The 19,918-nt window shown below is 41.1% G+C and overlaps 1 protein-coding gene and 1 long non-coding RNA gene across 9 annotated transcripts in view; one reads left to right on the top strand and one right to left on the bottom strand.

Moving 5' to 3' along the window:
• The window catches only part of LOC138760718 (uncharacterized), a 73,904-nt gene extending 70,244 nt beyond the window's left edge, over positions 1–3,660 (bottom strand). The window contains exon 1 of the long non-coding RNA XR_011355825.1: positions 3,536–3,660. This is a non-coding gene — a long non-coding RNA (uncharacterized lncRNA). The remainder of the gene's footprint in view (positions 1–3,535) is intronic.
• wdpcp (WD repeat containing planar cell polarity effector) overlaps positions 1–19,918 on the top strand; it is a 291,775-nt gene that overhangs the window by 133,526 nt on the left and 138,331 nt on the right. For all 8 annotated transcript variants that reach the window (XM_069931706.1, XM_069931705.1, XM_069931702.1 and 5 more), the window contains 4 exons: positions 1,071–1,141; positions 2,453–2,512; positions 6,779–6,893; positions 8,668–8,801. In XM_069931706.1, the coding sequence (XP_069787807.1) occupies positions 1,071–1,141; positions 2,453–2,512; positions 6,779–6,893; positions 8,668–8,801 (380 nt within the window). The remainder of the gene's footprint in view (positions 1–1,070; positions 1,142–2,452; positions 2,513–6,778; positions 6,894–8,667; positions 8,802–19,918) is intronic.

The raw sequence follows: 19,918 nt of genomic DNA, 5'->3' as shown, positions 1-19,918 counted from the left end.
CAATTTTCTTATTTATAACAGATAAAACTGGTTGCAGGCAACATGCCCGAGGTAATCTTTATGTCCAGCTTTTCACCATTTGTATTAATCTTTTTGCATATAAAAATAGTTCATGCATCTAAATTATCTCCTATTTGTACACTATATTATACCCCAAAATGATGTTCTGTGTTTAATATTTTGCTAAATATGAAATATAAAATAATTCAACATGGCCTTTTAGCCTATTAATAGGGAAGGCTTTTTGAAAAAGCTTCCAAGTTAACCCACTCTCCTAATCTGCCTTAAAATTCCACAGATCTTTAATTTTCAAGTACTTTTCCAAATTTGTTAGTTGCTGTTCTTTCTTTTTCAATTTTTTTAAATTGATTTTAATATACAATAAACAATGGACGGAGAGAATAATGATACATGATTAAAAAGAATACAATATGCAACAATCAGTACATAATAGTATCTTCATCTCCCATACTCAAAGAGAAAAAAAGCAAATTAAAAATTCACGTTATAGTAAAAACCCCTTGTACGAATCTAATGAAGAAAAGAAAAAAAAAACAAAAAAAAAGAAGGAAATCCCTGGATCAGCGCTCATCATACATAAGAAGCCTGGTCCTCATCCAAAAGAGGAACTTAATGGTATCAAGAAGGGAGAATAAATCAAGGAAAACGTTAAAAATTATATCAGACTAAAATATTGTATGAATGGGCACAAAGTTTCTTCAAATTTAACAGAGGGATCAAATGTAGCACTTCTAATTTTCTCTAAATTGCTGTTGAATCAATTTTCGCTCTAACTTTTAGATGGTGAGCTCCAGATTATGCAAACTCTTGTGTGAATAAATTTTTTCATTCACTGATTTTGCTTTTGCTCTTTATCTTGAATCTGACCTCTGGTTACCATTTCATTAATTTATTGTTTTTATTTGGTCACAAAACTTTTTTGTTTGTTCTTATTCTGGATGTTGTTGACATGGTCAGATTAATTATTGATGCTTTAATAATGGTTGGAGAAAATGATGTGATACAATTCATATAATTGCAATTATAATGATTCACTTTTTGCTTTTTAGCTCGTGAATGCTTATGGACGCCCAAGAATAGACGCCCAGATAAACTTCGAGACACCCTCAAGGAGTTTGAGGTACCTTCTGGTTACAAAATTTACAGTAAAAAGTTGTACATTTTTCTTTTAGCAATTTTTGTTTATTTAAAGGATCAGCATTGGAAATTAAATTAAATCTTTTTAATTTTTGAGGTGTTAAATATAATTGATGTAAAAAATTATATTGTACTAATCTATATCTTACATAAATAATTTTAGTCATATTATCTTTACATAACATTCACCAATCACCTTGGCCTATTGTTCTACCTAAATCAGTTTCCCACTTTGATCTTGATTTATGAATATCTAATTTGGGCATTTTCCTTTGAAGTAGTTTATACATTTCTGAAATAAATTTATTAATGCCTCCTTTAGTAAGTAAAATTTCTAATTCAGATTGTCTAGGTAATCTTAGACTTCGACCTAATTTATCAATTAAAAAAGTTTTAATTGATAGTAATGAAAAAAAAAAACTATTATTTGGAACATTATATTTTTCTTTCATTCGTTGAAAGATGTCATAAAGGGATGGGTTATTTTTTCACTCGACTTGGCAGTGTATTAAGATTAAGTCATTTTGGATACAAATTAAAGCATTTTTAGAGAAAGTATTGAAGGTTAAACTTCCATAGATCCAATGTTACTTTTATTAGGAAATATTAAAATGTTTAGTTTAAAATTAAGGTTAACCATGTATCAAATTGAATTTTTACAAATGGCTTTAGCTGTTTCAAGGAATTGTGTAGCTATTACATGGAAGTCTCAGGTGGATTTGGAAATGCATTGATGGCATATTGAAATGAAATCCTGTATCCCACTTGAAAAAATAACTTATAATTTACGTGATAAATATAATTTCTTTTTGAAAATATGGAGTCCATATTTACAACAAGTTGGTTTGAAAATTTAATCTCTCAATAGCTCGTCCTAACAGTGGTTCTTGGTTTCATGGAGGTTGATTTGAATTTAAATATCCATTGATAATCTTCTTTCTTTCTTTGGAGTATTTGGGAGGGAGGCGGGTGGTGGGGAGGGAAGGAGGTGGTGGTGGGGAGGTAGGGAGGGATTAGGTTATATACCACATGTATTGTCTTTTATATAAATATATCATTCATTATTAATTGAATGTATTTTATTTTAAAATTTTAAATAAAAATTTCAAATAAAAGAATGAGCATTGGCAAAGTTGATAACAACTAGCCGCCAGTGCAGTGGTATGCTCGGAAACAGTTGTGTCTCTGTTTTTGAAGCATACTTATCTTTTCAGTATTGATATTAGGAACACTCTAACCATTGATGATAACATATGTTTTTGATGTGGCCATCTGTGTTTTTGTTGTTTTTCAGGAACTGCTGCAGTCCAATCGTTGCGTGATGAGCAAATGGAAGAACAAAAATTTTTGTCAGGTATGTGATTCAACAGTGATTTTGGGTTGTGGATTGTGTGAGTCTTTCTAGGCTTATAAAAAATGGAATATGCTAATAATCATAAATATGGTCAGTTGAAATCTTGTGTTTGGGAATTGCCAGGTGATATTTTGGTCTTGTGGTAACTCGTATGCTTGGGGTTGGTTGGAGAGATAATGAAACACATCCTCTCTCATAGTTTTGTAGTCTTACACAGTGTGACCCTGTATTTGGCAGGGCCTTCCTTAGCCTGGAACATTTTTGCTCTCTATACCACCAAATATGAGAAAAAAAATTTAATTGTATTAAATTAACCTTCTTGAACCTTGTTCAGAGTTTAAACTGAAAGTGTGGGACAAAGTACCCCAAGTGTTTCTCCTGTGTTAGACTCCATAATGAGTGAAAATTAGAGCAGAGGCTTCAGTCTAGCCATGAGTTCATAATGCAGATTTGGGACATTCCTTACACATGTTAAAGATCATAAAGTTACCTAGAGTTGGGCAGAGATTTATTAAAAAAATATGAATAACAGTAAATTCATCCCCATTACTACTCTTTACCCTTCCCTATGCCCCTAAACTTCTTCCTACTCCACCCCCATCTTTACCTCTCCGCTCCCCTCCTCCCCAACCCCCTAACCATTAGACCTCATCTTCATCTTGCCGCCCCCCCCGACCTCCCCCACTTCCCCCTCTGACCTCCCCAACCCTCCATCTCCCCCCAACACCCTCCACTACACCAATTCCCACTCTGACCCCTGCATTTTGCTTTGTGTGACGGAGTGCTCGGTCCTCAGAAGAGGCCTTACCTTCATCCCTGACCTTCCCCTTTCTGTGACAGAGCAACTCAGTCCTCGGAAGAGGCCTTGCCTTCTTCCCTCTCCACTCACACCTTAATGAGTTCCGTGCATGCCATGATGCCGGACTCTTCTTCCATTGCCTACTTCTCTGGGCCTATTTCCATCTCAGTTAAAAATACCTTGATAAAGGGATTAAGTCCGAAACGTCAGTTATTTATTTTTACCTTTCTATATAAAGGACACTGTTTGACCTGCTGAGTTTCTCCAGCATTGTTTTTGCTATGAAATAACGTGAGCCATTTTCTTTGGACTGCTTTCTGTGGTAGAAAATTCCACAAGTTCTCCACCCCGAGAGAAATCTTTAAAGTCATACCCCTTATCTTTAGACTGTGTCTGGTGATTCTAGAATCCCCTACCATTGTGATGTTATTTCATGCCACTAATTTGTCCAGCTCTGTTAGAAATTTGTAGGTTTCAATGAGATTCTCTCGTTGAGATAAACATTCTTTAGAGTTTCAAAGAATGAGAGTGATCTGCTTGAAGCATGCAAGATCTTCTTAGTTGGAAGAGGGGTGGGAGAAGGGGAAGACAGTGTGACAGAATTGATTTTGAAATGTTTCTACCAGTGAGAGAATCTCAAATGAGGGGGCATGATTACAAGATTAGGGAGTGCTCATTTTAAACCAGTGTGTAGGAATTACTGAAGCCTGAAACGTCAATTATGTATCTCTGCCTTTGCTATATAAAGGACACTGTTTAACCTGTTTGTTTTTACTTCAACCATACTGTCCACAGAATTTTGTATTTTACCCCCAATGACTCTGTGTGTGTGTGTGTGTGTGTGTGTGTGTGTGTGTGTGTGTGTGTGTGTGTGTGTGTGTGTAATTCAACCATATCATATTAAATAAAACGGCAGAGTGGAGAGGCTGAGTGGCCTCCTACTTCTGAACTCTGAATCAGACGAACAAGCCTAATTAATCTAATCTCGCTTAGCATGTCAGTTCTGCTATCCCAGGAATCAGTCTATTGAAATCAGTAACTGGGGGGAGGGGGGAGGATCAGACAGGAGTGGAAGAAAGAACAAAAATTGTTGTTTCCTCTTGAGCAAATCCTGAAAATTCTCCTGTGAGCTGTGAATGAAAAAATGGTTGACCACAAGTTAAGGATGGAGAAAGATATAAATAAGTTTGCACAATTGTCATTAAGTACTATTACAAATATCAGCATAATTTCAGTGACCCACTGCTACCAGAAGGGAATTGTGGTTAAAAACGCATGCAGTTGGAGCTGGGAATAATGTCAGAATTGTGCTGTTAGGTGCTGACACTACCAGAGAGTGTTTGACCAACTTGGTAGTGACCTAGAAGCCATAGCATTTTGAGCATATTCAACACGTTGGTCAGCTCAAAGTGGTCAAGATCTGTGAGCATTGGGAGTGCAGAATTAAAGGATTAATGAGCATGCTGGTATTTCTTCCTTTTGCATGTAATGTTATGAGCCCAGAGGACCCCAAAACCCAGCAGCAATAGAAATTCACCAAGACAAATAGTTACTTAAACAAAAGTCACTTTTAATTATCTTTAAACATGAAAACAGGATCATACTCTTAACTTATTCTTCTTCCTTCTTTGGCTTGGCTTCGCGGACGAAGATTTATGGAGGGGGTAAAAAGTCCACGTCAGCTGCAGGCTCGTTTGTGGCTGACAAGTCCGATGCGGGACAGGCAGACACGATTGCAGCGGTTGCAAGGGAAAATTGGTTGGTTGGGGTTGGGTGTTGGGTTTTTCCTCCTTTGCCTTTTGTCAGTGAGGTGGGCTCTGCGGTCTTCTTCAAAGGAGGTTTCTGCCCGCCAAACTGTGAGGCGCCAAGATGCACGGTTTGAGGCGATATCAGCCCACTGGCGGTGGACAATGTGGCAGGCACCAAGAGATTTCTTTAGGCAGTCCTTGTACCTTTTCTTTGGTGCACCTCTGTCACGGTGGCCAGTGGAGAGCTCGCCATATAACACGATCTTGGGAAGGCGATGGTCCTCCATTCTGGAGACGTGACCCATCCATTAACTTAACCCCCTTCTAATTCTAAGCACACGTGTATGTAATGTGTGTATAAGTTCAGAAAAGTTATTTAATTCACAGTCCAATCTCACTTCTCACTCCTCCAAGTTCATTCTTATACTGTGCACAGAGTTTAACATTTATGAAGTTCACCAGGCTTTGTTACTTGAAAGGTAAATGGTTACCACTCAGGAAGGTTCTTGTCAGTTTTCAGAGAGAGATTTGTTGCTTGTTGAACACCCACATCTGATTCCTTCCAATCAATGTCTTGCTGAAGAAACTTGCCCCATCAGGGTTTTCCACATGATAACCTCTTTCTTTCAGGTCACCACAGAATTCCTTTTTGTTTCCCTTATTTCAAGTGAAACATTATTGGACCACAAGGGCTTTGAACAGGCTGACCTAAGAACTCACAACCCATCTTCAAAATGGGGTTTTTCCACAAGCTTCTCAAAATGGGGTTTTTCCACAAGCTTCTCATGTTCCAGTCCCAGCTGCTGCTGCTGAACTGTAGAAATGAATTCTCTCTCTTTCTTTCTCTCTCTCTCTCTCTCTCTCTCTCTCTCTCACACACACACACACACACTCACAGAGAAAACCACATGACCCTCTTAGAACAGCAAATTGCACTCAGACTGCGGCACTAGACCCAATCTTCTGAGTTTGTTCAACTGTTGCTTTCCAAACTAATAATAATCCATTACTCCACAGCATATCCAATTAACACCTACTTGTGAAGTCCTTATAGGCATTCTTCAAAGTTTTTTCAAAGTCACCTGGAGCCTGAATTGTCTAGTTTGAGCAGAGCTCTGGCATTTTAAATGAGATCTATTTTGAAGTGTTTGTATGTGACCTACACTAAAAAAACCTGCCACAATTTATTTCCTTTAAAACATATCTATGTACAATATAAAATATAACATAATCAGACACAGTACCATCGTCCAATCTCATGGCAGGCTTCCTGAAACTAAGGAAGCATGTAGAAAATGTCTCATTCCAGCAAAATATGATTGAGTTTAGAAGGGATTTAATTTTTAACCTGGCTATTGACCCTGTCAGAAGCTGGAACTTATGAAAACTATTACTCAGCTCTAGTTAGTTTGTCAGAAAGAAAATTGACAAGGGATAGGAGCTGGTAATAATGGGTTGGTCTGAAAGGGTTCCTTCAATTGTGTCTCATTCTGTGATTTTCATGCCAATTGATTTTCAGGATCTTTAGCATTTTATTATTCAAAATTTTAAAGAGACTTTAGGAACTTTGCTTTGTGCCTTAATATTGCAACAACTAGCATCAAAACCAAATACCACATTAAAAAATGCTAATTGTTAATGCTCTGTTATTTATAAAATACACAATTCAGAATGATGTTTTTAAAAACTACATTAAATACCTTCTCTTGTTTTGTCCAGCTTTTCTTTGATTCAAGTGTGTTGGTTTCTTTAAGTCTTTGTGGCCCACATCTAGAGAAAATTCTGATCGACAGGACCTTAGTGGGGAAACTCAGCTTTGACACCATCAATGACGGTAACTATAACCAGGATAAAAATCAAACTTTTGAATAGATAATGAGAAATGAAAAATGGTGTGGCAATTCTGAATGCAGATTTGTAACAATTGATGTCATATTGATACAACCTTTGAGTTACAAATGATAATATGTTATCCACAGGGCTTTCTATATCTTATTTTTAACAATAAATCAATTTATGTATACTTCATCTTTCTTTGAACATGATATTAGTAACAAACAGTCCAAGAACATAAAGCATTTTATAAGGTTCCCCATGCAAAGTTCATTCAGAATCCAAAGATGCCTTGCTTTGCGGACACAGAATTGGCTTGCCCAGAGAAGGCTGAGAGTGGTTGTAAATGGTTTGTATTCTGTATGGAGGTTGGTGTCCTCTTTGTGAAGTAAATGACCTGGATGAGGAAGTGGAAGGGAGGGCTAATAAGTTTGCAGATGACCCAAAGGTTAGTAGTCTTGGGATCATCTGGAGGGTTGCTGGTTACAGAGAGGGATTGATAGGATACAGAGCTGAGCTGAGAAGTGGCAGATAGAGTTTAACTTAGAAAAGTGTGAAGTTGTTCATTTTGGTAGGTCAAATTTCAAGGCAGAACACAATGATAATGGGAGAACTCTGAGCAGTGTGGATGATCTGAGAGATCTGGGGGTCCATGTCTATCGAACACCCAAAGCTGCTCCACAGGTTGATTTAAGAAGTCAGGATAGCACATGGTTTTGAAGAAAACCAATGGGTGGTGGTGTTTGTTCCATGCACCAGCTTCTCTTGTCCTCTTTGGTGATGGAGTAGTCTGGAAAGTAACAGTAGCTTATTATATGATGATACACACTGCTCTCTGTCAATAGAATGAAAACATAAAATGCTGGAAATACTTAGAATTTTTTTTAACTTTTAATAACAGAGCATGATAAAAGGCCCTTCTGGCCCATGCAACCTGTGCCAACTCCGTACATTTTGGAGCGTGGGAAGAAACCGGAGCACTCGGTTTCTCATACCATGAGAAAACCCAGGCAGCTCATAGGGAGAACATACAAATTCCTTATGGAAAGTGCCAGACTCAAGGCTGGGTTGCTGGCACCGTCATAGCTTCATACTAACCGCGACACTAACCATGCTGTCCATTTATGGCACCCTTTGTGGAAAGAGGAAAAACTTTGGAGTTTTTGCTAGTTCTGGCACAAGCTAATTAACCTATAATGATCATTTCCTGGAGATGTCGTTGAAAGCTAACATAGGTATGGAATGCAAATGCTCTGTTGCCTTTTATCGCTGGAGTGTTTGTATACAAGAGTAAAGATTTCTTATTTCAATTACATTGGGCTTTAGCAAGTACTGTATGAAATTTTGGTCCCCTTACCTATAAAAAGATGCTTACTACAGAGGGAGTGCAGTGAAGTTTCATCAGAATGATCCTGGGATGTCAGCAAGTGTGTCATATTTGCTAGGTTAGGCTTCTTTGTTCAAGTTTAGAATGAAATGTAACCTCTTTGAAGCATATAAAAGTCTTAGGAGACTTAATAGGATGGATGTTTGGAGTCTTGATCCAGGTGTCTTAAAGTAAGGGTTAGACATGTAGGAAAAATTTCTTTACTCAGAGTGATGAATTTTCTTATTAAAGTCAGAAGGAAAGGTTTGAGTGTAATTTAGGGTGCTGATTCACTGTTATTTTTAACACCTCTCATGGTTGATAATGCCACATGTCAGAATAGAAGAAAAAAATGCAGAAAATAGCTGAATCCTAAGGTTTAATTTTATATTCTTTTGTCTTGGTCTAGCTGTACTTGCAGGCAATTTTATGATCATAACATTTTTGGAGACCAGCAAACTTTGCTTTGTCCATTTTGCAAAGAAACAAAGTTCCCCAGATGTCAACAAAAGAATGGAAAAGCTTTCCACTTCGGATCTTAAGGTACATGCAGTTATTCTTGTAAAATTTTCAGTTCTAAATTCATTCATTTGTTTACTGTTTACCATCAAATAGGATCATCACTAGAACATCATAGAAGCACTATAATGTCTAATGAAATACTTTCCCCAACTGAAACCAGTTTAGTTGAGATAGTTTGCAGAATTCATGTTGTATTGACTCACATCAAGAAACAAGAGCAACTTGTCCGTGAACTACTCTTTGCAGACGATGCCGCTTTAGTTGCCCATTCAGAGCCAGCTCTTCAGTGCTTGACGTCCTGTTTTGCGGAAACTGCCAAAATGTTTGGCCTGGAAGTCAGCCTGAAGAAAACTGAGGTCCTCCATCAGCCAGCTCCCCACCATGACTACCAGCCCCCCCACATCTCCATCGGGCACACAAAACTCAATACGGTCAACCAGTTTACCTATCTCGGCTGCACCATTTCATCGGATGCAAGGATCGACAACGAGATAGACAACAGACTCGCCAAGGCAAATAGCACCTTTGGGATACTACACAAAAGAGTCTGGAAAAACAACCAACTGAAAAACCTCACAAGATTAGCGTATACAGAGCCGTTGTCATACCCACACTCCTGTTCGGCTCTGAATCATGGGTCCTTTACTGGCATCACCTACGGCTCCTAGAACGCTTCCACCAGCGTTGTCTCCGCTCCATCCTCAACATTCATTGGAGCGACTTCATCTCCAACATCGAAGTACTCGAGATGGCAGAGGCCGACAGCATCGAATCCACACTGCTGAAGATCAAACTGCGCTGGGTAGGTCACGTCTCCAGAATAGAGGACCATCGCCTTCCCAAGATCGTGTTATATGGCAAGCTCTCTACTGGCCACCGAGACAGAGGTGCACCAAAGAAGAGGTACAAGGACTGCCTAAAAAAAGCTCTTGGTGCCTGCCACATTGACTACCACCAGAGGGCTGATATCGCCTCAAACCGTGCATCTTGGCGCCTCACAGTTTGGCGGGCAGCAACCTCCTTTGAAGAAGACCGCAGAGCCCACCTCACTGTCAAAAGACAAAGGAGGAAAAACCCAACACCCAACCCCAACCAACCAATTTTCCCTTGCAACCGCTGCAACCGTGTCTGCCTGTCCCGCATCGGACTTGTCAGCCACAAACGAGCCTGCAGCTGACGTGGACTTTACCCCTCCATAAATCTTCATCCGCGAAGCCAAGCCAAAGAAGATAGTTAGTGATCAATAGACCTGTCATTCCCAGTCCTTTTGCATTGGCAGAAATTATCTGCAGGTCATACTAAGAAACAGAAGCTGTTTCACCAGCCCATCGAGACTGCTCCGCTGTTCAAATTATGGCTGATGCATTGTTCCTTTGAACCCTATTCTCCTCCCTTCTCTCCATAACCTTCGACATTCTTACTAATCAAGCACTTATCAGTCTCCATTTTAAATACACCCAATGGCTTGGCCTCCACAGCCATATATGGTAATGAATTCCACTCCCTTTAGAGATGTCTTTTTACTCTGAGTCTCTGTTCTCTGGTCCTAGACTTTCTCTCAACTGGAAACATCTTCTCCACATACACTCCATCCAGGCCTTTCAATATTCTGTTGGTTTCAATGAGATTCCTCCCTCATCGTTCTGAACTCCAGTCAATAGAGATCCAGAGCTATCAAATTCTCGCTCATTATTCATTTCATCCCCAGGATCATTCTCGTAAATCTCCTCTGGACCCTCTCCAATGCCAGGACATTCTTAGATATGGGGGTCAAAACTGCTCAGGTGACTGATTCACTTTCAGTCTGTTCCTTAGTAATGGCAACTTCACTTATTTCTGTCCCAACACACTCAAATTTCTGGGATTTCACTGGTAGCTCCCACAGTGAAGACTGTCACAAAATATCGATTTGGTTCCTCTGCCATTTCTATGTTCCTATGTTCCAGTCAGATATCTGCCCCTGTCTCTCTTTTATTTCTCAGAAAATCTTTTAATATTGTCTTCTGTACTATTGGCTAATTTACTTTTGTATTTAATCTTTTCTCCACTTGTTGCTTTTTGTAGTTGCGTTCTGTTGGTTTTTGAAAGTTCCCTAATTCTCTGACTTCAACTATAAATGCAAGTCTTGGTCAACTATTGGTGCCACAACACAGGATAGACTAAGTATATTTAAAGTCCCAATGTGATACATATGTCCTGGGATGGACAGAGTGGTACTAGTGCCCTGGTGGACAGAATGCCTTGGTGTAGGCAGAAATTGAGGTGGGTTGAATAGTCTGTGTCAGTGTTTACCAAGTGAATGGAGTAAGTACCCCAGTTTGGTTGAGTGGGGCATCCCTGAGTTCACCAGAGTACCCCTGCATGACTTGAGGTGTTGGAATGCTCCTGGATGGACATATCACAAAATGGGGCTGGTTTGCACTGAGGTGCTCAATCTTTGGATGGAGCACTTGACATAATAATTACAGAGCCCTACAATTCAAAATAGAACAGGTCTCACATCACAATGTCTACTCATGGTATTCTGCATGAGCTATCTGGCCAGTGGAAGGTGATGTTTCATGAGACATTCTCACTATTGTTCAAATTTAAACTATTATCTCAAATGAACATTCAGTATTCCCTACGTTCCATTGTGGGAACCTTCAATTTAAAAAAAAAAAGCCAATTTTGATTTGTGTATTTTGTCATCTTCCAAATTGAACTGCAGTCCACACCAAAGAAGCTGAGGCACTGAAACTCAGACATGGTATTTTCTTATATCAGAGGTTATACCAGTCAGTTGAAGAGAGCTTGGGATAGTGGCCATATATTCCATGACTGTATGACCGTTCTCTTTTTTTTGTCTGTGCCTCAAAATATTAACATTTGGCTTCTCTGCCCTTGCAAAATATACAGATGTGATCTTGGACAATTTATTTTCTTGTCTCTGTGGCTTTGATTCAGAGGTTGTAGACAACAATATAATTGACTCTTCAGTTAATGTTACTTAGCTTTGGGTAAAAGAACAAATGTAACCATCCTGATGTACTTTCAGGAACACCAACTTTACATCTTTAGCTATAGATTCCCATGCAATATGCTAAGAGATTGGAAATATAGAAATCTCACAGTGAATATTTTTGACAGGAAAGCATAATGAGAATGATTTTGTCCATCAAGAATTGCAGTTAATGAATCTCAAACATACTCTTTCTCTTATAATCTTTATAAATATCTATGTGTAGCGGCAGCTACACTGCTACTGAAAGAACACACAACCAGACGGGTTGAGCTCAGTGAGCAGAACTGATTTATTGCAGGCTGCTGGGCTGGACTATACTCCCAGCCTGGACCTGGCTGGGGGGCGCTGATGTCACCCAGGCATCACATGGTCCCCCAGCGCGGGCTTCTGACCCTGTGCTGAGAAGAAGGGGAAACCTCTGACGGCGCCATTTTGGCCAGCTGCCACGTGGATTACAAGCGGGACCAGTTCGGTGGGGTCGAGGTGCGCTGGCTTCAGCCTATCTACAATAAACAGTTCCCGCCTGCCGCCGATGTCCAGCGTGAATGTAGACCCTGAATGCTGGACAACCTTGTACGGCTCCTCGTAAGGACTCTGCAGCGGTGTCGCGGGCGGGCCCCATGGAATAAAAACGAACTCTGTGGAAAGCAGCTCGCTGGGGATATGAGGTGGCCGTGTGCCATGTCTGGACGGTGGTGGGGGTGCGAAGGAGTCCAAGCGGGCCCGGAGGAAGCTGCTCATGTGGCGACCGCTGGGGGTTGTGAGGCGCGTTAATGAACTAGACCAGCTCAGCTGATGACGCCTGCAGATTCTCCTTAGGCATGGAGCGGATGCCCAGGAGCACCCAAGGCAGTTCGTCCACCCAGTCGGGACCGGTGAGGCAGGCCATAAGTGCCGACTTAAGGTGGTGGTGCAGACGCTCGACCAGCCTATTGGCCTGCAGGTGATAGGAGGTGGTGCGGTGTAGCTCGATTCCCAACCTGTTGGCGAGCTATGCCCAGAGCGCAGAGGTGAACTGGGTGCCCTGATTGCTGGTGAGGTGATTCGGAACGCCAAACTGGGCGTCAGCAGTCCACCACCATGAACAGGTAACGGTTGCCCCGGGAAACGGGTAAGGGCCCGACTATGTCCACATAGTTGGCTGAATGTGGCTGAACCGTTCCTGAACATGCTCGAACTCTTGCACGGGCACCCTGGTGTGCCTGTGTACCGTGGACATTTGGCAATGGATGCATGTTCTTGCCCAGCCCGCGATCTGCTTCTGCAGCCCGTGTCAGATGAACCGCTCTGCCACCATCCGGACCATGGACCTGATGGTCGTGAATGTGATGAAAGACTTGCCTGCGCCACTGCTGACATGGAGACATCGCACAGGACGGTCCTTCCACCGCTCGGAGTCAGGAGGTCTCGGAACCGCAGGCCCGTGATGGCAGTCCTGAAGGCTCGCGTCTCCTCGTTGGACTTCTGGTCCTGGGCGAGCTGGTCGTAGAGGCCGGGTGTCAGCACGCAGATGGTCAGTCGTGAGAGTGCCGGAGGCTTTCGGGACCAGGTGGAGCTGTGAGGCCCACGGGCTGTCAGACCGCCGAATGATCCCCAGTTCCAACAGATGTGAAAACTCCTCCTTCGCCACCTGGAGCTTGTCAGGCGGGAGCCGGTGTGCCTTGACGTGAACCGGTGGGCCCTGGGTGGGGATGTGGTGGTTCACCCCATGACGCGGCGAAGCAGCGGAGAACTGTGGCTTGAGGAGGGTCGAAAACTCATCCAGGATTCGCTGGAACTCGTCTCTGGGCGTGCTGATCATGGTCATCTGCGGCTGCTCTGTGCGAGAGGTGTCGAGGCAAATGGCCTGGAAAGTATGGGCGTCAACCAGGCACCTACCCTGAATATCCACCAGAAGCCCGTGGGCCAGGAGGAAGTCGACACCCAGGATGGCGGTCGGAAGGGATGAGACAGTGAACCTCCACGAGAACTTTTGTTGGTCAATCTGGAAGTGGACTGTCTTGTCTCCAGACATCCAGATCTCTGTTGCGTTGGCTGCACGGAGGGGAGGTCCTCGAGCTCGGTTCCTGGACTCAATGGCTGTGGCTGGAATGACACTAATCTGGGCCCCAGTGTTGATGAGGAACCGCTGGCCGCTGACTGAGTCCCGTAGGTAGAGGAGGCTCTGTCCTTGGCCAGCCACCGCAGCCATTAACAGTGGCCAGCCTGCTCGTTTCCCTGGAATGAGCAGGGCTGATGACACTTCTGAGCCTTGGCTCCCCAGCGCTGGTGGTAGAAGCAGAGGCCTGAAATGGATGCCGTGCCCCTGGTTATGTTCTTAGTGGCCCCTGCAGGGGCCGGATGCTCGACTGCAGCACTAGGGGTGGGCTTTGTGTGGTCATGCCCATGCCTCGTGACCTGCTGGATCACCGAGCCCTCCGGGAATTGCTCGAGCCACAGCTCTTGGGCCTTCTGAGTGACTTTCCTCGGGTCAGTAAAGCTCTCTTGGGCCAGTAATGGCCGGAAGTCCTTGGGCAGATGGTCGAAGAAAATGTGCTCAAAGAGTGGGCAGTTGATGTGATCACTCATGAGCGCGAGCATCTCATCCATCAGCTCCATCGGGGACCTGTCCCCCAGGGTGTCGCGGTGCAGCATCCGAGTGGCATGCTGGCGCCTGGATAGTCCGAGGGATCCGGTGAGCACCCGCTTGATTATCTCATATTTGTCTTTGGTGGGTGGGTGCTGAACGAGGTGCAGCATGTGTTTGGTGGTGGTCTGGTCCAGGGCGGCGACCACATGGTAGAATTTGGTCACGTCGGATGAAATCTGGCAGAGGTGAAACTGAGCCTCTGCGTGGCCGAACCAGGTCTCCGGCTCCTGAACCCAGAATTCATGGAGCTTGATCCCAGGTTCGCTCATGATGGGTTCAAAGACGCTTGAACCAGTCGGGGTCACCAATTGTAGCGGCAGCTACACTGCTACTGAAAGAACACACAACCAGACGGATTGAGCTCAGTGAGCAGAACTGATTTATTGCAAGCTGCTGGGCTGGACTTATACTCTCAACCCGGACCTGGCTGAGAACCGCGCTGGGGGGCGCTGACGTCACCTGGGTGTCACGTCGTCCCCCACCGCAGGCTTCTGACCCTGTGCTCAGAAGAAGGGGAAACCCCCGATCCCGCCATTTTGGCCGGCTTCCCCGCTGCGTGGATTACAAGCGGGCCCGGATCACCTGCCTAGTGGTGTGCCACCACATACATTTAAAAGTATCTGAGTGTGAAGTACTTCTGTTGTGGTTTTCTTGTCCCTCTTCTTTTTTTTAGTTTATTGGGGGGTGGGGGGGATTAATGGGAGGTTTTTCTTTCTTTACTCTTGTAGAGCTCGTTGAAAGAATCAAAGACTTGTTGATCCAAACCAAGGCTTTTATTAGCAAAAGACAGGAGCTCTTCACAGGTGGCCGACCAGTCCGGAATGATCCGACCTGGCTAGGGACACAACCCTTTAAGGCCCAGACAATAGGCATGGCTTAGCTCTCAGCCAATCGCTGTAAGCACAATCTAGATACAGTAACTATATACATTATGTACATTGGTGATAGATCTGTACTATCACAACTCTCTTTTTCCATTTTTATAAAATACCACATGTATTTGGATTAAGTTTGAAATATTATAATTTGTTTGCTAAGTGGTTTTATTTTAAATAAAATATATAAAAAAAGAATTCAATCATTATCATCTTGGCCTCATAACAACTCCAAAAATAAAATACCAGAGAGCACCATAAGCCATTTGTTTTCTCTGACTGAAGCTGTTTGACCTGTTGAGTTCCTTCAGCAGATGGTGTTTGGCTTCAGATTACAGGATCTTCAGTCTCCTGTGTGTCCCAGTCACTTTCTATATTTGATTTGGTGAGCGAAACATAGGTTTGCTTTAAATGGATTAAAAGGTTGATCTTCAGAAAATGATTATTACTGTCCAGAAATCCTAGGTCTTATTTGTAAAATATGAGTATTTTGAATCTTAGAACAGGAAGGATGTAGTCGTTCCTTTTTTTTGAAAACTTGTTTTGTGAGCACTTTTTGTAGAGCCTAGTTCTACCGAGCCCATTTGGATCCAATGTGATATGTTGGGTCCGATATGGGAGAATATTGTAAATGATTGTACCGGGGTCTAGTTTGGATTGGCCTCTTCAGGTTATTTGAATTGTACATCCGAGCAAACCACTGGCCTTCTTGCCCTTGTATAGCTGCAGCCCCAGACCATCTTGTAATACACCAAGTTCAACGTGGTTGAGGTCAGCAACTAGAACATCAAAGGGCACATTTTGCGCTGGATCTTCCAGCTACAAGGCGGGGGAAATAGTTGGTGAGAGGGTTAGGAGAGGTATGATTATGGGTGTTTTATTTATTAACACATCGTTAAGATTTAATTGTTATTGGTATTTGCATGTTTTAAGCTTTCTATCTCCCTCGTGCCCAATAATCTGTCACTGCTCTGTACTATAAAATGTTATCACAATATTCCCCATGGAAAAACACACCAAAGTTCACATAGAAATTTATGCACAGGAACATCTGTTTTATAATTGAGCATGTGTGGATTTGGAACCTATTTGGTCAAAAATAGTCTTGATTGGTCAGCTATTAATATATTCAAAGTTACAGAAATTACTTTTATCTGTTTGACAATTATTCATTAGATTTAATAATCTTATCAAATGTTTTTTGTGACTTTGTCAAGTTTTTATTATTCCATTATTCCCTGCACTTTTAATAATTAAATCTTTTTTTCCATGATAACTATCAGTGCATTATTGGACTTGGAGGTGGGGGAATGTAATCATGGTAATCCTTCCTCTGTCCATTAGGTGGAAAGCTTATTGAACATCTTTTTACCAACCAAATGGGATAAAATCTGGGGAGGAATAGTACAGTGAATTGGTTTAGGTAGCTAACACAGTTTGATGAGTTGAAAGCTTTGAAAATTCTGGCTAGGTGGACAGCATCAAAAGTTTGTCTACCATTTTTCTGATGTGTTTTCAAGGCTTCTGAAAGCAATAATCTTACTGTGAATAGAGAAGACCTCTGACTGCATAAATGCAGCAAAGGATTTTCAGCATTAACCCTGCTATAATGGCCTGAGACAAGTGGTGAGATCAAATTTGGATGAGTATGATTATTTGGTAAATGCAACACATAAACGCACAGGTTCTGAACACCGTGTGCACTCTGGCATTATCGCATTACTGGAATCCTTTGTTGCTTCCCAGACAGGAATATAAAAGCAATCTATCCTATAGTGAAACTAGCTCCAGAAGCATTTCCCTGATAAGAGAAACCCCTGCCCTTTATGAGTGGCTGGTCCAGTGGGCTTAGCTGTATGGTTAATCCTTAGAAAATGATTTGATTATTACTGACCAGAAATGGCAAAATAATGTTTTTTTTTTCTTGCTATCAACTCTATTAATTCCTTAGATAGGTTACAGGACAATTTTTCATGTGACATACAGATGATTTACTGTTTGTATTTTAATAATGTTCTCAACATTTTTTTTATTGTTGGGAGAAGGGTAGGGAATAAGAGGGAAAGCAAAAAAATTATAATTTTAAATTTACTGCTAACATTGTCACTGTGTTATAACACCATAATATTTCCCAAGATGAGCAAAGCTGCTTTTATATTTTTCCCTAATAATGCACAAATAATATTGGTTATTTCAGGTAGATTCTGAACATTAACAGTCACTTTTTTGGAGAAGATAATTTAGACTGTAAGAATCTTTTACCTTTATCATAGTGAATAAAAAGTGAGGATGTAGATTTAAGGGGCAAGAGATTTAGAGAAGATTTGAAGGGAACTCTTTTTTTACCCAGAGAGTGGTAAGTACCTAGAATATACTGTTGGAGAGAGTAGTAGAAATAAGAGTTTCAAATGGCATTGAGGAGGTGAGTAGATGAGAACTTGGACAAAAAAACAATCTGCTGGGCAAACTCAGTGGGACAAGCAGCATCAGTGGGAGAAAAAAAATGGCCTGCATTTTGGGTCAGGATCTTTGATGAAAATGACCTGAAATGTAGGCCATTCTTTTTCTCTCACTGATGCTGCTTGTCCCACTGAGTTCCTCCAGTAGATTGTTATTTTTTGCATCAGGTTCTAGCATCTGCAATCTCTTATGTCTTCTGAGCCTAGGCCTTGAAAGCTACATCTTGAGTAGGAGTAGGGCATATGGCCAGTTGACCTTGCACTCATTCAATAAAATAGTGGCTGGTAAGAACTCTGCTCCACCTACCTACCTTTTACCCATAACCCTTAATTCCTCTATGATGCAAAAATCTATCTATCCTTCTTTAGACATAATACACTGGTCTTAGATTGAAATATTGCACCCTCCATTTGTATGAGAAATTGGATCATACTGTGATCATTCTTTTCAAGAGGATACCCAACTATAAGATTATTAATGTTGCTTGTCTTATTGCACATGACCATACAAGAGATAGTATGTTCCCTTGCAGGTTCAATAACTTGCTGTTCAAGAAAGCTCCCACAGATGCATTCTATGAAGTCCACCTCAAGATAGTCTTGACCAAACTGATTCACCCAATCTTTGTGCAAGTGAAAGTCCCCCATGACAAGTGCCATTCCATTCTTACATCTATCAGATATTGGTTTATTGCCTTTGCCAATGTAATGTTATTATTTAGTGACTTTTAGATCCCCCGTGTTTTTTTCCCATTTTACTGTTCCTAATCTCTACCCAGATGAATTCAAAATTTCTGCTCCTTTAAATCTTGTGTTATAGACAATAGCCAATAGACAATAGGAGCTGGAGTAGGCCATTTGGCCTGTCATTATCACCCTGATATCCTTATTTAAGAGTGCTACCCCACCTTCCATGCCTTCCTGCCTATTCTTCCATATTGCTGATACCCTTGGATATTTAACTCATGATTCTGCAACCACGATTTTTTAATGGCTGCTATATCATACTCTTTTGTATTGATTTGTGCCACAAGTTCACTGACCTTGTTTTGAAAACTACAGACATTTAGATAAAATACCCTTACATCATTGTCCTTTTTAAATCTAGTAATGTTTGTGTCTTTTGCATTTGACTTTTCTACACTTTTACATTTTTCTAACTTTTGCTTTGGCCTGTGCATTGCTTCCCCTTGTCTTTCTGAATGGATACCAATCCCCTGCATATTGGCCTAAACCCTCCCTAACAACACTCATAGTGTTAAGTGCTAGAGGATAGAATAAAAACGGATTGATTCCCACAATTTGGTGTGGACATATGAACTTAATGGTTTGTTCCAGTTATTTTTCAATATTTTTATTGGTTTTGAGAAAATAATAATATCAAATACATAGATACATATAATATAAAGTTCAGGTAAAAAGTAAATTAAAATTACAGATAGTAAACAACAAGATACATATAATCCATATTGTCAATAAAAAAGGAAACTAGAACTAATGTAATTTCTAACCCCAGTATCAACAACTAATTTCAATACTAATAGTCTATTATAAAAAAAGATTTTTGATAAAAAGCAAAAATAATTGATCTACTCATTTTAGTAGTTGAGCATCTAATTTTCTCTAGAGAGAGGGATGCCATCAAATCCAATACCCATTGTGTATGTGTGGGAGGGACAACATCTTTCCACTACAGCAAAATGAGCCTTTTAGCAATCAGGGAAGCAAAAGCAACTACATGGGATTAAGATAGAGACAAAATTAAGTCCATTGGTCCACACATTCCAAAAATAACAAAAAAACAGCTTGGAGAGAGATTTATATCAAGAATTAAAGATAGTGTACTAAATACCTCTTTCCAGTAGTTACAAAGTGACATAGCCAGTTCTTCCTGAGTTGTACATTTTTCACATTTAGAAGATATATTGGGGTAAAATTTAGCTACCGGGTAATTGAACTTTGGAATAGTGGGTCCTATGGACTACTTTAAATTGTTATAAGGAATGTCTAGCACAGAGAAAGGATGAATGTATATTTTTCAAAATAGACTCCCAATTGTTGAAAGACATGTTCCCAAACTTTCTGAATGTTAGTTTGTTCCTATTCTGAAATTAAATAAAGCAAAATTCTTTTATATTTGTGGAATATTCAATACAAATGCAGAGAATGGG

The sequence above is a fragment of the Narcine bancroftii genome, chromosome 4 (assembly GCF_036971445.1).
Source record: "Narcine bancroftii isolate sNarBan1 chromosome 4, sNarBan1.hap1, whole genome shotgun sequence".
In the NCBI taxonomy this organism is placed as follows: Eukaryota; Metazoa; Chordata; class Chondrichthyes; order Torpediniformes; family Narcinidae; genus Narcine; species Narcine bancroftii.
This window is presented reverse-complemented; position numbering and strand designations above follow the sequence as displayed.